We start from the raw sequence: 23,936 nt of genomic DNA, 5'->3' as shown, positions 1-23,936 counted from the left end.
AAGAAAATTAGCACAGTTTGGTACTCATTTTCAAGCCAAAACCACTGATCCCACCAAACACTGTTCACTAGTCAAGTTTTTTTTTTTTTTTTTTTTTTTAACGCTGTCGAAACTGCATATAAAGACAGAGTTACAAACATAAACTTCGAACTGTTGTATTAGTCCACCAGCGAACGAGTGCGGTCGGCCGATTTTGGAACTAAAATACAAACAACAGTGTTTCTAACCGGATCACTTGTAATTAATCTATCACAGTTGTTTTTGCCCTGTTCATAATAAACCACTTCACGCATATGTTCAAGTTAAGACAAACACAATTTCAAAAGTTATGGAAGTTATTTTCAGGACATTTTAAGGAACTGAAAAAAAAGTACATACACCCTCCATATTAATATGACAATAACTTGCGAATAAACTAACCTCAGTGTTGTACAAGAGAACACTAAGAACTTCGTAGCATTAGAGTGTAAGGAATTCCTAATTCATCTGTTAACGAAACCTCGAAGTTCATCTTTGTGAATCAAAGTTATACTTTGGCAACTGCGCTTTCATTGTTTAAAGCAAGTTCTATTGTGTAGTTTTGAGATAAGGCGTCTTCGAAATTGCTACCAATTTGGACCATGTGATCGATCGATTGACAGTATCTTCAGTAACAAATTTGCATTGAGATCATTTTCGGATGTGCTGCAAAAGACTGGTGAGAGAGAAACTGCTAATCTAGCCGCCTCCGAAGGAGATTTGGATCCGCCCACCCCAAGGTAGATAAAGATAACTTTCTGATATCTAACCTGTCATTATTTAGGATGGTTTGGTAATTTAAAAATCCAGTATTTCTACCGTATTTTGAAAAAAAATATTTAAAAGAAATAAACCCAATGTTACATTGAGGCGGTAGGGGAGCGATTAAAATTTAAAGTGAGGAGCGTGATAATTGAGTTCTTATAGCTCGTGAAATTCAGAAAAAATGAATTTCATATTAAAAAAGAAATACACAATACATTTTCAGGGTAACTCTTACATTCATTATGTTATTATAAAGTTAATGGTACTTTTGAAATTGATTAGAGTGAATATATACGTATTTAAGTAACACAACCATTTGCGTATTTTTTTCAAAATATCAAGTTAAAAGAACGAAGTTTGTCTTCCACTGCTATCTCATTGCTCAAAGATACCGGCGATGAAACAATTGGCCGGAAATCTACGTAGCACATTATAGTACTTACACTTGAAATAAAAATACAACTGTTTAAAGACGATTGATTACCTTTGTCTTTGAATTTCATATGTGCACACAGGATTTGTTAAACAAGACCGTACATCTGATATGTTTGAACTATATGCAACTTATGCTCACGGGCTAAACTCAGTCTTCTGAAGTCAATAGACAAATGATTACGTATTACAGACACAAAGACAACACTAGGCTCCTAAGTTTCAAACTTATAGTGTATGAAAACAGATAATAGAATTAATTCTTTGTCACAAGAGACCTAGGGTCTGAAAGAAATTCAGAGGGAGTTCAAAGGGAATTTCTATACTCATAAATAAAAGTTGTGAATTTATTGTGTATTGAACCTTCTTCATTTCCTTTTCCCCCAAAGGGTTCACATGAAAGAATGAAATGAAATTTCTTTAGTTTAACGTCCCATGATTATGCTCTTTATGCTAGAGGATACAGATGATTAATAAAAGTGAAACATTGTAAAATTAATTGTTGGGCTCTCACAGAACCACGTACAACAAAGACACATGCGCTAGCCAATAGACCAACGGAGAGAACTTCCACAGTTCTCGAGTGGAAACGTATCGGAATTCTTTCCTGGCTACAACTGAAGAAAATAATTTAGTTGTCAATCAATAGACCTACATTAAAACAAATACAAGCATCGCGAGCCTTAACTTGATTTAAACTTACAGTTACAAGATATTGCGCAAGTATCTAAGCCAGGGGCGGATCCAGGGGAGGGCGATCGGGGCGATCGCCCCCCCCCCACCAGAAGAGGAAAGTTTCTTATTTTACATGTATAAATAAAACCCATCCCAGAGTTTGGAGCCCTTAAAAGCAGCAGTATGGCAACCCACCGCCCCCCCCAGAAGTCGGTCCTGGATCCGCCCCTGATCTAAGCTACCAACCCATAATTAATATTTTAGTCATTACATCTTATTACTGAGTTTTACAGGTTTCTACTGTTTTATAATGAAATCAAATAAAACGTAATCAAGTTTTATATATATATATATATAATCTGCTTAATACACGGTAGAAACTCACTTGTATGCTATTTTGTTCTTAAATTATTAATTTCCGTGCATATGCCATTATCCACAATACATCTGCATTACTGCACTCAGTAACAACTATATAATTTATGGAGTTCTTTATTAAGCGAAACCGATTAGGCTACTTATAACATGTAAACTGCAACTTTTGAAAATCGTTGGATACACTGCAGAGTGACGCTCTCCGTTCCCCTGTCCCACCGCGCTTACCTACAAACTCATGTAAACACTACACTAGCGCCCTCCACGAAAAACCGCACTAATATCCTGGTCAGGTAATAGATACAACAACGCTAACATGTGTTAACGCTGTTGCCAAATTTACGCGTTGCCAGGTATGCACTATTAAAGAACCTAGCTTATCAAATTTTCTTTTCCATATTTGGGAAAATAAATATACTCACATACTTGGTTTTCTCGTACGTAAGAAACTAACGAACTTATAATTTGTGAAGATATAGTTTTGTACTTTCAAGTGCAAATATTTTGATTGCTTTTCATATAAATGAAAAAGGCACATAACAACCGAAGAAAAAATACTGCACTACACATGGTGCCGCGTTTACTGTGCGCTCTATTAAACCATTCAGACTTGAGTTTTTGGACAAAACTAGGATATATTCTTGTGTATTTTTGTGTGCTCTACAACATTTGCTTCATTACTTTTTTTGATAACACGGACGGAAAAGAGCGAAAATCGAGTTGTATTGAAAATATGTATCGAAAAATTTTCGCAGTTGTAATTTTTATATACTTTGTTTACATAGATTTCCAATCAAAGGTTTAAATGTTGTTTTCAGTGAATAGTCTGGAGTGTCTGCGATAACCTCGCGCAAACCGCACATCAATATCTCTCTTGTGTCCGATGTTATGGCCTTCAAAAGGAACCTAAGTAAAAAAAAAAAAAAAAAAATCAATGGCGGCCATTTTCCAAGATGGCGGCATGTTGCCCAGGTGGGATTTTTTGGGATTTTGAGTATGTTAATCAGGGGTATTCAAAGAACACATCCACCAATTTTCAGCTTGTTATACTATTTTTCCGCACTTTGCCCAATTTGGGCCTAATTTTCCTATATTATTAGCCTAAAGGACATAACTGTGGAACGTTAAATTGAAATATTGCATTTTATTTCACTTTTCCTCTAAAATCGTAATATTTTTTAAAAAGCTCAAAATTTTTCAGACAAAAATGCAGAGGAATTGTTTTTCCTTCAAAAAAGACTTTTCTTTTCGAACCCTTGCATATCTATCCCTCAGTAGATTTCAAAGCAAAGTTTCATATCCCATGTCCGTATTTTGAAAATGTACAGTATACTTGTCGGAAGGCATCAAACCTCGTCCTCAAATATCCCGTGAAAGCTTAGAAATGCAAAGTAAATTAAAGTTGAAATAACTTGTATGGCTTCATTTAAGAAGAGCAAAAACCTTTAACTACTTTTTTATTAGGTGTGTGACTTTGAGTGTGCGAAAGCATGTCACAGGGGTCAGTTGGATCGATTAGTAATACTTGGACCGTATAAGAAGAATAAGTGAAATCCATATAAAATTCCCTGTTTTTAGTTCTCGCCGTTTGAGAGAGGTTTTCGTGACAAACATACTTAATCAACAGCCGGTGACCCTGAAGAGAAATGTGTTGAAAAAAAGTGAAAAAGAAAGGCACGAGGAAGGAGAGAGAGCTTGTGGTGGTAAATAAAAACAAAAAATCTTTCCCAGTGTTAAGCGTATGTTAGGAAAGATATATATATATTTTAGGCACCAAGTAGTTTGACTATTAAGGAGGGCACAGGTGTTACACATACATTAATGTTGCTTTTATATAATGAACTGGCAGACTTATGTAAGTTTTATACATAAAACATTTTTTCTTTCTTTCTTTGGTGAACTTTACGTCTATGTTTACGTTAGAGATTGTGTATAGGTACAGCATGATATAGCCTAGTAGATGAGCCGCTCTTACTGACTTCAAATTCAGTGTGCAATCGAAATACAGTTAGCTAAGGTATGACATGCTTGAGAGATTTCCTCCTGCCCTCTATGCAACCGTGCTCGGAAAAATGGGAGCGATTGAACTTATTCGCAACGAGCACCAACAAGTGGTCAGACCAGTCAGGGAGTGACAAGCGCCGTCCGGAGCAGGTTCTGCGTGAGTGAGCGTGCTGTGTGTGGGCTTGTATAGTTTACTATTCATCTCGAGACAACACAATCATCTCCCGGCGGTTGTGATCATCGTCATCATCATCAGTGTGTCAAGTGAATATATAGTGTTGGCTATCATAGATCCTTTCATATTTGCTTTAGTGGTGGTGGTGGGGGCGGTGTTAGTCTTATATTGTATTCTGCTGTTGTTCAGTCACAGTGGCAGCATGCCGTCCCTCGAGTACATCCATTTTGGAAAGAAGTCTTCATCAAGTCGTATTGATAAACCGGAAACCGCAACGAAAAGGTCGTCTTTTAGTGGCTTTTTGTGGAAAAATCGTCGTGTTTCACGAGACGTAACCAAGGTTCCGGATGTTATCAGCTGTCCCCCACCACCAATCCCTCCACCCCTTAATAATGATCGTCCTGCGGCTGAACCTCTGATACAACACATTCCTCCTGAAAATAATGGTTTGCCCGTCCCTCTGTCAGTATCTCCCAAAGCCAAAAGCCGACGACATGTTTTCTATTTCGGAAAAAAACAATCCACGAGGTGGCCACCAGAAGGACGCCCACATAATGAAACTCGAGTTCGAACTCCGGTGTCGGGATACTTTGTAAATGATTTCTGCACACACAAAAGTAAAAAAGTTGGCGAAAAACCACAAGTAAATGATTCTAATGATGTAAACATAAACCATGAAACAGTTACGCAAACGGAATCACTGGAAGTGAATGAGTTTCCTAGCAGCGTTTATGATTTCCCGGAAAATGTCAGTGTAAGTGATCATTATGAAAGCATTGAACAAGTGAGAGAGATGCCATGTGTTTTGGTGAATCTGGATCGAATTCATAGTCCTTGTTCGGTAGTAGATAACAGCCTCATTGAGGCACCACCGCCTTCAGAAAACGTGAAATTGTTAGAAAATGGTACCCGGAAACCACAGTCTTCAAGTGTTAAAAGTGAATCCTTGATTGAGGAAAGTGCTGTTGAATCGGACGCTGGAGGCATTGGCGTCGTGCGCGCCAACACAGGACGTCGAATTTCAAAGCAGCGTTATAGAACTGAGTTGGAGGTAAGATGTTCATTGTATCAACACGTTTTCTAATAGATATTTGTTTCTGATAGAAAGGGAAATTAGATTAAGGGAAACGCGGATATTTTTAAGAAGTTGTGTAATTGATATTTTGCCTGAGGTTTTCTGGTGTCAAATTTACAAATGCGCAGGATCCCTATTCACACACGTTAGCCAGCCCAAAAATGCAGGGGGGGCCGGTAGAAGGTAGGGTAGTCCGATCCAACTATATTATAGTTCATTTGCAAGGCTACCGTGAAAATTTTAGGGGGGGGCCTGGACCCCCGTGGATACAAGCCTGTCCCTATTTAGAAAGAAACTGTAAATTTCTAGACGTACATGAAATGGCATACGGTTTACATAGTCATATTAGTTTTTTTTTTTTTTTATCTCTAAATAATAATTTGCCCTCACCACTGCTCTATGGGCTAGCTCATGCTTCTTTGGTGCACGGAGTTCCGGGTTTGATTCCCGGTGGGAGAGCATTTTAAGACATTATGATGGTTCGGGCTTCACCTTAAACTGTAGGTCCATGTCTACTATAGCCACGGCGTTTAAAAGAGGCGTTAAACTTCAACAAACTACATCTTAACAATACTTTCTGAATTTATATATCCTTAATATTCCACCTATAGATAAGTTATGATGGAATATTCATGTGGTTTGGAGGGGAAATGAAAAAAAAAAAAAAACATGATGGAACGAAAACCCAATAAGTTAGTAAAAGTTAGGAATCAAAGAACAGTACTAAAAACGCTCAAAGAAAGAAATAGAAACTTGTTAGAACATTCCTGCTGGAAAGGAAATATTATATGTTATAGAAAGTAAAAAAGGGAGCTAAAGAAAAATGACACTTGATGGATGACACTGAAGAGCATAATCCTTTTTAAAACAAATTAGTGAAGTTCCATAGTGGATGAAACTATTAAATTTCTTCCAGGGTATTTTATTTACATTGAATTTATGTATAACTGTCGTCCTTTATTCAGTGGCAGATCTAGCCCGGAACCGGGGAGCCTAGACCCCCAGTTTTTTTTTTTGTGACAAAAATAATAGAAACTATTATTTATATATTTTTGAAAGTTTATAGTAAAGTAATGATATACTTATCGTAGTTTGGGTTCTGGCTGGTCTCTGAGTTTTTGCCTTCTAGATCCGCCTCTGCCTTTATTTTTTGTGAAAAAAAAATTGACATTAGAACAGTAGGCCTATATATATATATATATATATATATATATATATATATATATATATATATATATATATATATATATATCTTACGTGATCAACGAAACTCGTCCTTTTGATCAAACTAGAATGATAATAGGACTTCGCGAGCTTAGTACACATACGAAATATTATAGTGTGCAGACTTTGTTTCTGGCCATTGAAGTTGAGGTTTCAACTTACTTGAGTCCAAACTCAAGAACCAAAAGCCTGCACACCTCGGTGTTTCACACTCATATTAAGCTTGTTAAGGTCTACCAACTTTTAAAATTTGGTCAAGTGGAGACCTTTAGTTTTCGAATTATTGGGGACCAAATTTGAGGCTTGGGCTTACGGGAACCAAGCAGTGTATTTATAATTAAGATAGGCTATAAGTCATTGAAGGGCATTTTTCCACTATAGGGAAACTTAATAGTTATTTGTATTAAAGATTAATATATAAGGCTCAGTTGAAATAAATGTGTTACATTATCGTTCTTTAGCAGGCGACCTGACATTACATTTGTTTTCTAAGTCGTTCTTATTTTGAAAGTATGTACTGTACCTTTTTCCGGACCCTAGTCATCGATATAGCCACAAATAAGACATTTAAGTAGGTGACCAAGTTTTATGGAAGTAAGTCATTATAATTAATAAGACTATGGGTGTTATAAAGAATGTTACATAAGTTCGGAACTTCTTGAACAAGAATGAAAACGCTAAGATTGAAACAAGATAGATAGGTTTAATCTGCAAAGCACAGTCTATCATGTTTTTTTAACATTTAACCATTTTTGAGCCAAGTTTTCAAGTCCGGTTCGGCATCGTTGAGCGGGCGTAGAGATAAGGAACACTTGGATTGCGATTTTCGTCCCCTTTAGGTTCGTAGATTATTTTGCACGGGGAAAATGTGTCATCGATCGGGCAAGTACAAGGTTGAGTTAAAAAGTAGGATTGAGGAGAAGTTTGATTTCTTCCAGATCTCGGGACTTTTTTGGGGGGGAGGGGGGGCACAGCGGCAGTATCTTCCAAAGCGTTGTCCTCTTGGAGAAGCCTATCTCCCGCTGACTAAATCCGGACACTTTCGACCCAGATATTCGTATATTCGATCGAGTTGTGATTATAGGTTGGCATTAATGGTGCGACCATCGGAGACTAATTCATAACGGATCATATCTTTGAAGTTACACAAAACTACCCTTGTGCTCAAATAATTCCCGTTTGACCACCACTCGCGGAAAGTCCTAGAGGTTCAACCATTTGGCATCTGCAGTCAGGATTGCTGAGAAAATTTAATTTCTCATCACATGTAACAATTAATTTGATGTTTCGTTCACAAATTATCTGAGAAGCTTGGGCTAGGGGCAGTTCATGGGACATCACTCGATAGTATCTGTTGAACTTCCCGAGCTCGATAAGTTCTGAATCCAGTAGTCACCAGTTTAGTTGGAGTGAATGAATGAGTAGATCTAAAGAACATTCTTAGCTATGAATCAGAAATAAAAGTAGGTTTAAGTGGTTAAAAAATTGTTTTGTATAATGAAAAAGTAGGAGGAAATAACGTTACTATTTTAAATGGACTTGATGAAATTATCATTACATTGTGATTAACAATAGTCATAAAGCATATGCACAGTACTGCTATTTTTCGAGCCTCCATATACCCTTAGTAGTAGGCCCCGGCGTATATTGAGCCGAGTCAGCAAAAATTTTTGTGACGTCATAGGTCAAAGGTCAATGACCTTGGCCCGGGGTCAATGACCTAGGGGTACCTAGGACCACCCCCTCTAAATTTTGGCAGGGGTACCTTGGCCCACCCCCTAAATTTTGGCAGGGGTACATAGGACCACCCCCCTTAAATTTCGGAAATTGCCAAATCTAAAAATTTGGTATGGTAGCCTAGGACCATAGTATGTACCTCTATCAGTATTGGGGGTCTATGTCGTTCCCTTTTATGGGTAAAAAATTGCCAAAAATTCAAATTTCGGGGGTTTTTGACCTAATTTATCCCCTTGGATGAGGTATTATTACCCTATATAGTTATATGGGCGTATACAGGGGTTCATTACCTTTCATAAGACATGGGTACATTAATGCACCCCTTGAAAAATTTGGGAGGGGTACCTTGGCCCACCCCTTAAATTTTGGAAATTGCCCAATTTAAACATTGGGTATTTTAGTACAGGACCCTAATATGTATCATGATAAATTTGGGTGGTCCACCTCGTTCCCTTCTAGGGGTACAAAATTGCCAAAATATAAACGTAAGCAATACGTAGTACCACGTGTTTGGTTTTTGGTCGATTTTATCCCCTTTGATGACGTGTTATTATCCTATATAGTTATATGGTCATGTATAGGGGTCCATTACATTTCATAAGATATGGGTATATTTGTGCACTCCTTTAAAAATTTGGGAGGGGTACTTTGGCCCACCCCTTACATTTTGGAAATTGCTCATTTTATATATTTGGTATTATAGTACTGGACCCTAACATGTATTATAATAAATTTGGGTGGTCCACTTCGTTCCCTTTTAGGGGTACAAAATTGCCAAAATATAAACGTAAGCAATACGTTGTACCACGTGTTTGGTTTCGACCCAAGTTATCCCCTTGGATGAGGTCCTATTACCTTATATGGTTATATGGTCATGTATAGGGGTCCATTCCCTTTCATAACATATGGGTATATTGGTGCACCCCTTTAAAAATTTGGGAGGGGTACATTGGCCCACCCCTTAAATTTTAGAAATTGACCATTTTACATATTTGGTATAATAGTATAGGACCCTAATATATATATATATATTACTATAAATTTGGGTGGTCCACCTCGTTCCCTTTCATGGGTACGAAATTGCCAAATTGTTAGTACAACCACGTGTTTCGTTTTTGACCTAATTTATTCCCTTGGATGAAGTCCTATTACCTTATATGGTTATATGGTCATGTATAGGGGTCTATTACCTTTCATAAGACATGGGTATATTGATGCACCCCTTTAAATTTTTGGGAGGGGTACCTTGGCCCACCCCTTTAATTTTGGAAATTACCCATTTAATATATTTGGTATTATAGTATAGGACCCTAATAGAGATTACTATAAATTTGGTTGGTCCACCTCGTTCCCTTCTAGGGGTACAAAATTGCCAAAATATAAACGTAAGCAATACGTTATACCACGTGTTTGGTTTTTGGTTGATTTTATTCTCTTTGATGAGGTGTTATTACCTTATATGTTCACATGAGCGTATACAGGAGTCTATTACCTTTCATAAGACATGGGTATATTGATGCACCCCTTTAAATTTTTGGGAGGGGTACCTTGGCCCAACCCTTTAATTTTGGAAATTGCTTAATTTCATCATGTGGTGTCATAGTACTGGATCCTAATATGTATCATGATAAATTTGGATGGTCCACCTCGTTCCCTTTTAGGGGTACAAAATTGTCAAAATATAAACGTAAGCAATACGTTATACCACGTGTTTGATTTTTGACCTAATTTATCTCCTTGATGAGGTCCTATTACATCATATAGTTATATGGTCATGTATAGGGGTCCATTCCCTATCATAAGACATAGGTACATTTGTGCACCCCCGGGAGGGGTACAATGGCCCACCTCTTTAATTTGGAAATTGCTCAATTAAACATTTGGTATTACAGTATAGGACCCTAATATGGATCACTATAAATTTGGGTGGTCCACCTCGTTCCCTTTTAGGTGTACAAAATTGACAAAATATAAACGTAAGCATTACGTTGTACCACGTGTTTGGTTTTGACCTAATTTATTTCTTTGGATGAGGTCCTATTACCTTATATGGTTATATGGTAATGTATAGGTGTTCATTCCCTATCATAAGACATAGGTACATTGATGCACCCCGGGAGGGGATTCGGTATCATAGTACAGGCCTCAACATGTATCATGATAAATTTGGGTGGTCCATCTTGTTCCCTTTCATGGGTAAAAATTGCTAAAATATAAACATAAGCAATATGTTGTACCATGTGTTTGGTTTTTGGCCCAATTTCTTCCCTTTGATGAGGTTCTATTACCTTATATGGTTATATGGTCATGTATATAGGTTCATTTCCTATCATAAGATATGGGTACGTTGATGCATCTTTTAAAAATTTGGGAGGGGTATCTTGGCACATCCACTCGGTTTTAGAAATTGTTTAATATAAGCATTTGATATTATAGTACAGGTCTTCAATATGTACCACTATAAATTTGGATGGTCCACATCGTTCCCTTTTCATAGGTAAAGAACTACCAAAAATCAAATTTCGGAGGTTATTGACCCCTATTTAGCACGTTATATGGTTTATTACCTTTATATGTTTATGTTCCCTTTTAAATTTGGGAATTATCGAATAACAAAATTCGGTAAACGTTTTCTAGGACCCGTTGGTATTCCTCTTATGGCCAAATATTCAAAATTTAAAGGTTATTGACCGGCTTTATTATTGAATAAGTACAGGATTTATTACTTTTTTCATAAGACACAGGTGTATTTGTGTACCAATCTTAAATTTTGGGAGGGGGTACATTTCTTATTGTCATATCAATAATTGGTAAATGTTCTTTGGGTAAATCATTGTGATCACGTGATCAGTTATTGACCTATGATGGGATTAGGAGTCCAGGACATTGGTACATTGAAACTTTGTAGGATAATTTGAGAATGCGTCATTGGTATTGATTATTACAGCCAAATATAAACGTAAGCAAGACGTTGTACCACGTGATTGACCTTGATGAGGTAGTGTACAGGGATACATAGCTAACCTTATTGAAACTTATGACTCATAGTCTTAAGGGAATACATGCTACAACACTGGCAAAGTTATTGTTGATGCAATTTGATTGGCTGATCACTATCTTTCGTGCAATCTGATTGGTTGATCACTATCTTTCGTGCAATCTGTTTGGTTGATGAGTTTTAAATCTTTGCTGTATTCAGTTTTTAAGTTTTGTTTTACATTTAAAAATCTTGATTTTGTTCAACATTTTGCACTCAGTGATAAATATGATCAAAACCGTTTATTTGTTAATCGAATAGTTAAAAACCGGATAAAGTTTGACGGTTAACCGTGAAACGTAAAAATTTTTTTTAGTTTGAAATTTTTTTGCTTGAAACATTTTGTTTGAAAATTCTTGTTTCAAATTTTTTGTTTGAATTTTTTGTTTGAGAATTTTGTTTGAAATTTTTTTGACAACTTTTGTTTCAAAATTTTTTTTGTTTAAAATTTTTTTGTTTGAAATTTTTTCTCGTTTCAAAATTTTGTTTAAAATTTTTGTTTGAAATTTTTTCGTTTCCAAATTTTTTGTTTGAAAAAATTTTTGTTTGAAATTTTTTTGTTTCAAAATTTTGTTTGAAATTTTTTTCGCTTCAAAATTTTGTTTGAATTTTTTCGTTTGAAATTTTTTGTTTAAAAATTTTTCGTTTGAAATTTTTTCGTTTCAAAATTTTGTTTGAAATTTTTCGTTTCAAAATTTTGTTTGAATTTTTTTTCGTTTGAATTTTTTTTTCGTTTCAAAATTTTGTTTCAAAGATTTTTGTTTGAAATTTTTGTTTCAAAGTTTGAGTTGACATTTTTAAAAGTTTGTGCACCTATTAGTAAAGAACCGGAACTGTTTAGAACAAAAACCTTTGACAACATTGTGGTGCAATAGTACACGTCAGAACCTGGGGTTGTACTTGAAATGAAAAAACACAATTCATTGAAATGGATCATTTTATTACACTCCACATACATCCATACCAGATAGTGGTTCTGGATATTGTCGATACAATGTATTTTGAACTTCTTGCACTAGTTTGTCTTTAGCATATAATTTTAATTCCAGTTGAAGTCTTTTAAGGTCTAATGCAATATCAATTGGTGGAAACTCAATGTCCATTTGATCACAAATAAACTGTTTATCAATACATGTATGCACCCACGAACGATGTTGACAACCATCACAATATCTAGATACATGTTGTACAATATGCATAACACATTTTTCAAAATAGTACTTTTTCAGGAATATACTTGTTTTGTTGCACATTTCCACTGCATGTTTCACACACTGAAATACGCTGATAAATTTGTTCCATTCAGTTTGTGTTAGATACACCATGTTACGAGGGACATGGAATGTACTCTTTTTACGTAACAGCACCATCTTCTCTTCGAGGACTGTACGCAGCACCACTTCATGATTTGAGCCTAATGATTTGACTATGGTCACATTTAGCTCATCATGAAAATAATCGTTCATTTGGTCGATTCGTGAACATAATATTTGCCATTCTTCACAGGTCAGTTGTACACCAAATTGTTCTGCTTTGCCCAATCGAATCACAGGTTCAAATGTTCTACCACTGATACCAATCATCACATGTTTTGTTTATTGGATAATAGCTTGCGAAGATGAACTCTTTATCGTTAGAAGTACACATCTTTCCTCCTGAAAAGCACTTGCTCAAATGATTTCGTGGGATGACACTGTATTTGCTGGTTTATAGTTATTGCTGACGTCATTGGTAAGGAATGTGCTGATTCATGATTTCATCACAGTTGCTGACGTCATGCCGACCAACCACATTCATACAACTACAGCTGACGTCATTGGAAAGAAATGTGCTGATTCATGATTTTGCTGACGAATCTGGCTGTGTACTAAATTCAAGTTGATGACTTCGACCCAAGAATCCTTTGTAACATAAAGATACAGATCCAGTATTTAAGAAACGCAGCAGTTCTTCTTGTTTTGATGCCTCCATGGGTAAATATCTTGCTGGTAAAATTATATTCTTATCATTTTCAAGCTTCACTACGATTCTTACTCCAAACTTTGTAGGGATCATTTGGCTAGCTAAGATTCTATAAGGTACATTCTGTTGTAAATCAGTAATCTTGGTAAATGATTTCATCACATCACGTGTGTTTAGAAACTGCAGACAAGTAGCCATGATGACGTTATCATGAATACTAACTCGAACGATACTTATATATGATGCAAAACTGATGACGTTGCATTATCATGTTCTGACGTGCACCACAATGTTGCCAGATGTTTTTGTTCTAAACAGTTCCGGCTAGTGCATACCTGTATTGATAAACAGTTTATTTGTGATCAAATGGACATTGAGTTTCCACCAATTGATATTGCATTAGACCTTAAAAGACTTCAACTGGAATTAAAATTATATGCTAAAGACAAACTAGTGCAAGAAGTTCAAAATACATTGTATCGACAATATCCAGAACCACTATCTGGTATGGATGTATGTGGAGTGTAATAAAATGATCCATTTCAATGAATTGTGTTTTTTCATTTCAAGTACAACCCCAGGTTCTGACGTGTACTATTGCACCACAATGTTGTCAAAGGTTTTTGTTCTAAACAGTTCCGGTTCTTTACTAATAGGTGCACAAACTTTTAAAAATGTCAACTCAAACTTTGAAACAAAAATTTCAAACAAAAATCTTTGAAACAAAATTTTGAAACGAAAAAAAAAATTCAAACGAAAAAAAATTCAAACAAAATTTTGAAACGAAAAATTTCAAACAAAATTTTGAAACGAAAAAATTTCAAACGAAAAATTTTTAAACAAAAAATTTCAAACGAAAAAATTCAAACAAAATTTTGAAGCGAAAAAAATTTCAAACAAAATTTTGAAACAAAAAAATTTCAAACAAAAATTTTTTCAAACAAAAAATTTGGAAACGAAAAAATTTCAAACAAAAATTTTAAACAAAATTTTGAAACGAGAAAAAATTTCAAACAAAAAAATTTTAAACAAAAAAAATTTTGAAACAAAAGTTGTCAAAAAAATTTCAAACAAAATTCTCAAACAAAAAATTCAAACAAAAAATTTGAAACAAGAATTTTCAAACAAAATGTTTCAAGCAAAAAAAATTTCAAACTAAAAAAAATTTTTACGTTTCACGGTTAACCGTCAAACTTTATCCGGTTTTTAACTATTCGATTAACAAATAAACGGTTTTGATCATATTTATCATTGAGTGCAAAATGTTGAACAAAATCAAGATTTTTAAATGTAAAACAAAACTTAAAAACTGAATACAGCAAAGATTTAAAACTCATCAACCAAACAGATTGCACGAAAGATAGTGATCAACCAATCAGATTGCACGAAAGATAGTGATCAGCCAATCAAATTGCATCAACAATAACTTTGCCAGTGTTGTAGCATGTATTCCCTTAAGACTATGAGTCATAAGTTTCAATAAGGTTAGCTATGTATCCCTGTACACTACCTCATCAAGGTCAATCACGTGGTACAACGTCTTGCTTACGTTTATATTTGGCTGTAATAATCAATACCAATGACGCATTCTCAAATTATCCTACAAAGTTTCAATGTACCAATGTCCTGGACTCCTAATCCCATCATAGGTCAATAACTGATCACGTGATCACAATGATTTACCCAAAGAACATTTACCAATTATTGATATGACAATAAGAAATGTACCCCCTCCCAAAATTTAAGATTGGTACACAAATACACCTGTGTCTTATGAAAAAAGTAATAAATCCTGTACTTATTCAATAATAAAGCCGGTCAATAACCTTTAAATTTTGAATATTTGGCCATAAGAGGAATACCAACGGGTCCTAGAAAACGTTTACCGAATTTTGTTATTCGATAATTCCCAAATTTAAAAGGGAACATAAACATATAAAGGTAATAAACCATATAACGTGCTAAATAGGGGTCAATAACCTCCGAAATTTGATTTTTGGTAGTTCTTTACCTATGAAAAGGGAACGATGTGGACCATCCAAATTTATAGTGGTACATATTGAAGACCTGTACTATAATATCAAATGCTTATATTAAACAATTTCTAAAACCGAGTGGATGTGCCAAGATACCCCTCCCAAATTTTTAAAAGATGCATCAACGTACCCATATCTTATGATAGGAAATGAACCTATATACATGACCATATAACCATATAAGGTAATAGAACCCCATCAAAGGGAAGAAATTGGGCCAAAAACCAAACACATGGTACAACATATTGCTTATGTTTATATTTTAGCAATTTTTACCCATGAAAGGGAACAAGATGGACCACCCAAATTTATCATGATACATGTTGAGGCCTGTACTATGATACCGAATCCCCTCCCGGGGTGCATCAATGTACCTATGTCTTATGATAGGGAATGAACACCTATACATTACCATATAACCATATAAGGTAATAGGACCTCATCCAAAGAAATAAATTAGGTCAAAACCAAACACGTGGTACAACGTAATGCTTACGTTTATATTTTGTCAATTTTGTACACCTAAAAGGGAACGAGGTGGACCACCCAAATTTATAGTGATCCATATTAGGGTCCTATACTGTAATACCAAATGTTTAATTGAGCAATTTCCAAATTAAAGAGGTGGGCCATTGTACCCCTCCCGGGGGTGCACAAATGTACCTATGTCTTATGATAGGGAATGGACCCCTATACATGACCATATAACTATATGATGTAATAGGACCTCATCAAGGAGATAAATTAGGTCAAAAATCAAACACGTGGTATAACGTATTGCTTACGTTTATATTTTGACAATTTTGTACCCCTAAAAGGGAACGAGGTGGACCATCCAAATTTATCATGATACATATTAGGATCCAGTACTATGACACCACATGATGAAATTAAGCAATTTCCAAAATTAAAGGGTTGGGCCAAGGTACCCCTCCCAAAAATTTAAAGGGGTGCATCAATATACCCATGTCTTATGAAAGGTAATAGACTCCTGTATACGCTCATGTGAACATATAAGGTAATAACACCTCATCAAAGAGAATAAAATCAACCAAAAACCAAACACGTGGTATAACGTATTGCTTACGTTTATATTTTGGCAATTTTGTACCCCTAGAAGGGAACGAGGTGGACCAACCAAATTTATAGTAATCTCTATTAGGGTCCTATACTATAATACCAAATATATTAAATGGGTAATTTCCAAAATTAAAGGGGTGGGCCAAGGTACCCCTCCCAAAAATTTAAAGGGGTGCATCAATATACCCATGTCTTATGAAAGGTAATAGACCCCTATACATGACCATATAACCATATAAGGTAATAGGACTTCATCCAAGGGAATAAATTAGGTCAAAAACGAAACACGTGGTTGTACTAACAATTTGGCAATTTCGTACCCATGAAAGGGAACGAGGTGGACCACCCAAATTTATAGTAATATATATATATATATTAGGGTCCTATACTATTATACCAAATATGTAAAATGGTCAATTTCTAAAATTTAAGGGGTGGGCCAATGTACCCCTCCCAAATTTTTAAAGGGGTGCACCAATATACCCATATGTTATGAAAGGGAATGGACCCCTATACATGACCATATAACCATATAAGGTAATAGGACCTCATCCAAGGGGATAACTTGGGTCGAAACCAAACACGTGGTACAACGTATTGCTTACGTTTATATTTTGGCAATTTTGTACCCCTAAAAGGGAACGAAGTGGACCACCCAAATTTATTATAATACATGTTAGGGTCCAGTACTATAATACCAAATATATAAAATGAGCAATTTCCAAAATGTAAGGGGTGGGCCAAAGTACCCCTCCCAAATTTTTAAAGGAGTGCACAAATATACCCATATCTTATGAAATGTAATGGACCCCTATACATGACCATATAACTATATAGGATAATAACACGTCATCAAAGGGGATAAAATCGACCAAAAACCAAACACGTGGTACTACGTATTGCTTACGTTTATATTTTGGCAATTTTGTACCCCTAGAAGGGAACGAGGTGGACCACCCAAATTTATCATGATACATATTAGGGTCCTGTACTAAAATACCCAATGTTTAAATTGGGCAATTTCCAAAATTTAAGGGGTGGGCCAAGGTACCCCTCCCAAATTTTTCAAGGGGTGCATTAATGTACCCATGTCTTATGAAAGGTAATGAACCCCTGTATACGCCCATATAACTATATAGGGTAATAATACCTCATCCAAGGGGATAAATTAGGTCAAAAACCCCCGAAATTTGAATTTTTGGCAATTTTTTACCCATAAAAGGGAACGACATAGACCCCCAATACTGATAGAGGTACATACTATGGTCCTAGGCTACCATACCAAATTTTTAGATTTGGCAATTTCCGAAATTTAAGGGGGGTGGTCCTATGTACCCCTGCCAAAATTTAGGGGGTGGGCCAAGGTACCCCTGCCAAAATTTAGAGGGGGTGGTCCTAGGTACCCCTAGGTCATTGACCCCGGGCCAAGGTCATTGACCTTTGACCTATGACGTCACAAAAATTTTTGCTGACTCGGCTCAATATACGCCGGGGCCTACTACTCCCTTCTCTTTATTTTCTTTGTAAATTTGTTACCAGGGGCGGCAAAATATGTCATAACTATATTATTTAAAATAAATATTTCTTGCTGGAAACAGACTTCATGGTGATAGTAGTTAAAATTTATTAAGCTACCCTTCTATTTGAATATGGCATTCATAAATCATGTTGAGAACGCGTTAGTTTAAGGTCACATGGACAGTGCTAAAGCAAATGGTCAAATCCAAGCATTAATTGCTTGATTATCAAATACAATAACTCGGTTCTCGAACAGTAGCGAACACCTGTTCAAGTTAGTTAATTATCACAATTTTGATATGAAAACTAGTCTAGTCTTTGTCACAAACAAGTTCCTTACCATTGAAGGCGGAAACAAGTCTATTTCTTAATTTCCCTCCTTTCGTTGCTCATGATGGGTTAGTGTACTTAAAAATCGTGGCTTTTAAGATTTGTTCTTTCCTGGGGTTGGTCCTGCCTGTCGTCACTTATGAATGTTACTTTACGAGATCGACTTACCTTTCTTAAGTTATTTTCTTCTACAAACACACAAATGGGTTTACTTGCAATAAGTAATTTTGACCTTGACTGGAAATCAAATAAAGAAATCAAGTCATTATTGAAGGAAGCATGCTATTACGTAAGTTAGCAAGCTCCTTTGTAATATCTTTATCATAAACGCATTTTAGTTCAAGAAATGTGTTGAATTGTTCTTTTTGTTTTTAATGCATTCTCGGCACAAAAACTCGCGTGTTATGTTTCATATAATGCAATTGAAAACAAAGCTGTTTTATAGAATAATTAAATACATATAACAATTTGGTGTAGTTATTTCTGTCTTTATTAGAACATCATGCGATAGGCAGTTCCGTTCCGATTCCTTTATTCTTCACAAGTATTTCTATCATCGTCTCTATAATGAGTACACAATAATATTCATGATCTTTTTAAAGGAGTTGAAAAATTAAAACATAAGAATTATTAATCTGCATTTTGCGTAGTGTTCTCTATCACGCATAACAGGAAGCTCAAATGAACAAGAAAATACTGAAACATTATGTGGCGTTCAAAAGTAATCTATGATCAAAATTAAATTAAATTAAATTTCTAGTTTACTGTTCCACGATTATGCCCTGTATTTAGTGAGTGTAATTTTAAATGGCGAAGTTAAGGCACTTGCCTTCTCTTACACTTAGCCACTTAATACATTCGTCTAAAATGTACAACATACATAGAAAGAATATTATAGCTAAAGAAATAAAAATACTAAAATGAGATAAATAATAAAAATAAAGAAGAAATTACAAGGTGAAGCAATTTAGGCTGTACTGATTACTTGTGATCTGTCCGGAAAAAAAAAATCAGTTTTCTTTTAAATAGAGAAATAGTTGGCATGTTTCTGATTGTATCATGAATTGAATTCCATACTCTTTTTTTTTTTTTTAAAAAAAAAAAAAGAACATTTGGTGTAACAGCTCATTTTGTGGGCCTAAGCCTGCTTCAGCGCCATCCGCTAGCGCTGCGTTTCCCGACCTTTTTCAACTTGCGGCACACTATGGTTGTACACTTTGTAAAGGAAAAATAGCGACACCTCAATTCTCAAGCTAACTTGCACAAAAAACCATAGTTGCAGCCCGTTTGAAGAGGAATAGAAGTAAATGAAGAGTGGAATAATTCATTTGCGTTATCTGTGACACCTGTGGTGTACGACATCGCTTGTCAATTGTTTGTGTATTAGTAATATTTTCGATAGATGGCACTGAGTGCGTCTCGTAAATTATTGTAGTGAGAATTCTGCATTACATTTGTGATGTGTAGGCTGACGTAAATAGCAGTTTATGATTGTTCTTTGCTTTCTCATTGTTTGGACAGTATCAAGTGGTAAATTTGTTGTTGTGCAGCGTTGTTTGTGCGTGATATTGTTGCTACATGTGGACTGTAAGCAAATAAGATGGGTAAGAAATGTGACTTATTGCCATTTGAACAAGACATAATTCTTGCTTTGCGCAGCTAAGGCAACTCTCTAAAGAAATAGATGAAATACTGAAAATCCATCATTCTACGGCAGGAAGAGTAATTTAGAAGTGGAAACAGCATAACAAATCGTCCCTTCGTCAACAGTGTGAAAAAAGAAAGCATCACCCAGAGCAGATTGCTAAATGAAATCAATAGCACCGCAGGTTTAAGGAGTGATTTCCCCAAAAATCGCTTCTGTAGTTTGACATGATTTTGGAATCGCAGTTACTCGTACAACTATATTGTCTTGACTATATAAAGAGGATATTACACAGAAGAAACCGCGTAGAAAGTCGAAACTGACAAAACACAGAGGACTTCAACATGTAGTTTTGTGAGTTTGTCGACTGAAAGCACGTCGTTTTCTTCGTTGAAAAGAAGTTTAGAATAGTGGGAAACGATGGTGGTGTGAAGTTGTGGATACGAACAAGCAAGGAACTTGACAAGGATTTTGTTTAAGAGATACAAATATTCAGTTACTGAGGGATGGTATGGGCATGGTTCACCGTTAAAGATGTCAGAACGACGGATATATGTGAAGGATCGTTTGATGCACAAAACTATCTTCAAATTCTGGTACGAAAAGTCCTTATAACAGCAAAAGATGACTTTTCTGAAGAAAATTTGTACTACTTCCTTTTCCAGGACGATAATGCTACATGTCACCGAGCGAAAATCGTTAATACGTAGTTCAAAAATATGACTATTTAGAGACACATGTATCTACAAACTCACCCGACATGAACCCAGTTGAAAATTTGTGGATCAATATGAGTAGAAGATTCAATAGACAACTATCTCAAATTGAATGGAATTCAAGGAACAGATAATCCGGGTGTTATTCTGTGATATCGAGGTTGCATTTTGCAATAGCTTTGTTACCAAAGGGCTCCGATGATTCGCTGCACTGCGGAAAGCCCATGGTGCACATACAAAATAGTAGTTTGCTGTATCGTACTTCCCGATGTTTGCACACAATATGTCTTACCCTTAAAGAATTCCATTTCTTGTTTTCTGCTATTGTTGTTGGTCTTTTCGTTTTATGTATAACTCTTCCTATAAACGATTTTGCTCAAAACACACATAGCTATTTATATATGCATATAAATTCATTAAATTCATGTCAAAAGCCTGAACCTCTGGCGCAAGTATTAAGAATGAACTGCTCATTAGGAATATGAATTGTAATTTTATCAGGAATTCATGTAAAAAATCATATTAATTAAAGTATGTTGCGAAAACCATTTCCGAGCAAGTGTCGCTATTTTTTCTTTACAGAGTGTAATTTAAATTCTCGCGGCACACTCATAGATATAATAATAATAATAATAATAATAATAATAATAATAATAATAATAATAATTATTATTATTATTATTATTATTATTATTATTATTATTATTATTATTATTATTATTATTATTATTATTATTATTATTATTATTATTATTTGTAAATAGCAAATACCGTCGTATTTTTTTTTCCATGATTACTGACCACCTCACAGTGAAGAAAGCTCGAACACTGGTTTCCTCTGTCGTAAATCATTATGCTTATTTTTCATTCTAATCAAAAATAGAAAACAATTCCAATGAAATATAGGACTCAGGCTTTTAAAATACACTTTCTTTTTCGAAGACTGTATCCAACCTTTCACTAAGGAAGATCACTAAATAACGGACGAACAAACAAATCTCTTGTACTTTTAAAACAGATGGAGGTAATTTGCATGTGGGTTTGCTTGTCGAAAGGATAGAATGAGATTTTAAAATTTCAAGTTGCGAAACAATCTGTAACAATGAAGAAGCAATAATCGTCATAACAATGATAATTAATACTTTTTTCAACATTAAAAATGTAGAGACAAGTAACACAGTGTGAAATTAATAATTTATTGGCATGTTTAATATACGTCACAATTTTTAAATATTAATAAAATTCTGTTTTCAAAATATGATCTATGTAGTAGTAATGTATGTACAATAATATATTACAATTACAGTATTTGTTTCCATTGTAGAGGTTCATAGTAATGTGAAATACAAATACACATTTTTCTTGTCTTGCAATTTGGTTGCTATATAATTAATAATTTTGTTTTCATTTCCTCGCGGCACACCAGCGGCCCATTCGCGGCACACCGGTTGGGAAACGCTGCGCTAGCGAGAGGCTGAACTACTTCCAGCCTAGCGTCTATCACGTGGTCAACACGCTGCGACGCCCTGTCCGTAACAGGCGCATCACGAGCTTTCTAGAACTAGTAGCCATCACGTCTTGTTTTCACGTGACTCCCCAGTTTGCCTCACGACGCTGGCTGGTCACCGAAAATTGGGAACCACCGGAAACGCTCTAACCACTAGACTACGATGTTCCTTATTCCATTCTCTTAGTACCTACTGTAAAAGATTTAAGTTAAAGATGATGAGTAATTAACAATAACGAATGATTATTTAAAAGAAAAAAAAAGTGGAACGAGAGATGAACACTTTACCTCGAAGAACAGTATTTAAGAGAGACATCAAACAGCAAATAAAATTCCTAATGAAAATTATCTTTAAACAAATAATTTTACGGCTGTGCGTGTGTGGAGATTATTAATATGATAAACCATTGAAGACTATTGACACATGGTGCTTCTAATATTCAAAACTGCGAGACGATGAAAGGTAATGGCTTCAGCTAGTCCAAATAGTCAAACATAATGTTAGAAGCCTAACGTAAGAAGGACAGTTATTTGTTTCTTGTAACTTGGCATTTACATCATATATTAGGTATCCCCTTACAGAACATAGTTGATCCAATAATAGAACCTGGGCATCGAAAGTGAAAATACTGATTATTCATCTACTGAAGACTCTTCATTTGAATAAATAGAGAGATTGAAATAGAAAATAAAAACTGGCAATGTTCTCGACACAACTCCTGTAGTTGATAAGGCTGTAGTTATTTTTGATCGACCGACAAATTTCTGGGCCATGAGAAGAATTTAGAAAAGTGTTTGTTTAATACTCATTACTAAATGAGAAAACAATATAAATCAATAAATAAGACTTCCAATATTTCATCCATGTTTTATTTTACTACAACAAACGTTTCAAAAGTTATCATTATTAGAGTTATACTAATTTAGAAGATATTTGTATATATATATTCGCCTGTTTATTTCAAGACTGACATAACTCAAACTTCCTAACTTTTCAGGAGAAGCGCTTGAAAGTTTTGAAGCGCATTGAAAAAAAAAAAAAACTTGGCACAAGAACGACACAAACTACTCACTAATGCCCAGCTTTGGAAACATATCTGTGAAATTTTCACCAGAGATAGACATCAAGATTAGTTTTCATTTTCTGTCCATAAGTCAATAAGGTCGATTTTTTTAGTTACGTCACCCTTGAAATAAACAGGTGATATATGTTGTTACAATTTTGTTACGTTGTTATAATTTTAGTTTTCAGTATGTAACGATCAAATATTGTTAAAGCTTCCAGTGTAATTTAAACGTTACAATTTTGACTTAATAGCATCAGTAATAAGTAAATCAGAAAAATCAGCATAGGCAACACGAAAGAAAATCATAAAATTTTGTTTGAAAGCACATTAGTTATTAGACAAGAAATGGAAATAACTAAGGGATAGTGCCATGAATGGAGATTATGATTTAAAAATGAGGGACACTTGGCAAATTTTGTTGCAATAATAATAGTAATAAATAACAAAAGAGTGAAGGAAAATAATAATTATAATAATCATCATTATCAAAAAGCGATCAAAATTGTACATTTTAAATTAAACAGAAAGTTTTAACAATATGTGACTGTTACAAATTGA

At 35.0% G+C, this 23,936-nt stretch overlaps 1 protein-coding gene across 4 annotated transcripts in view; it reads left to right on the top strand.

Moving 5' to 3' along the window:
• Mhcl (Myosin heavy chain-like) overlaps positions 1-23,936 on the top strand; it is a 545,621-nt gene that overhangs the window by 280,989 nt on the left and 240,696 nt on the right. The window contains exon 1 of one of the 4 annotated variants that reach the window (XM_081768808.1): positions 4,537-5,495. The exons of the other annotated variants lie outside the window; for them this stretch is intronic. Within the exon in view, the coding sequence (XP_081624934.1) occupies positions 4,647-5,495 (849 nt within the window). The 5' untranslated portion in view covers positions 4,537-4,646. Of the gene's footprint in view, positions 1-4,536; positions 5,496-23,936 lie in introns of those variants that run through there. 4 annotated transcript variants of the gene reach the window in all.

This window comes from Thermobia domestica, chromosome 8, assembly GCF_964235325.1.
Source record: "Thermobia domestica chromosome 8, izTheDome1.hap1.1, whole genome shotgun sequence".
Lineage (NCBI taxonomy): Eukaryota > Metazoa > Arthropoda > Insecta > Zygentoma > Lepismatidae > Thermobia > Thermobia domestica.
Note: the sequence above shows the minus strand (reverse complement) of the source record. Positions and strands in the feature narration are given on the sequence as shown.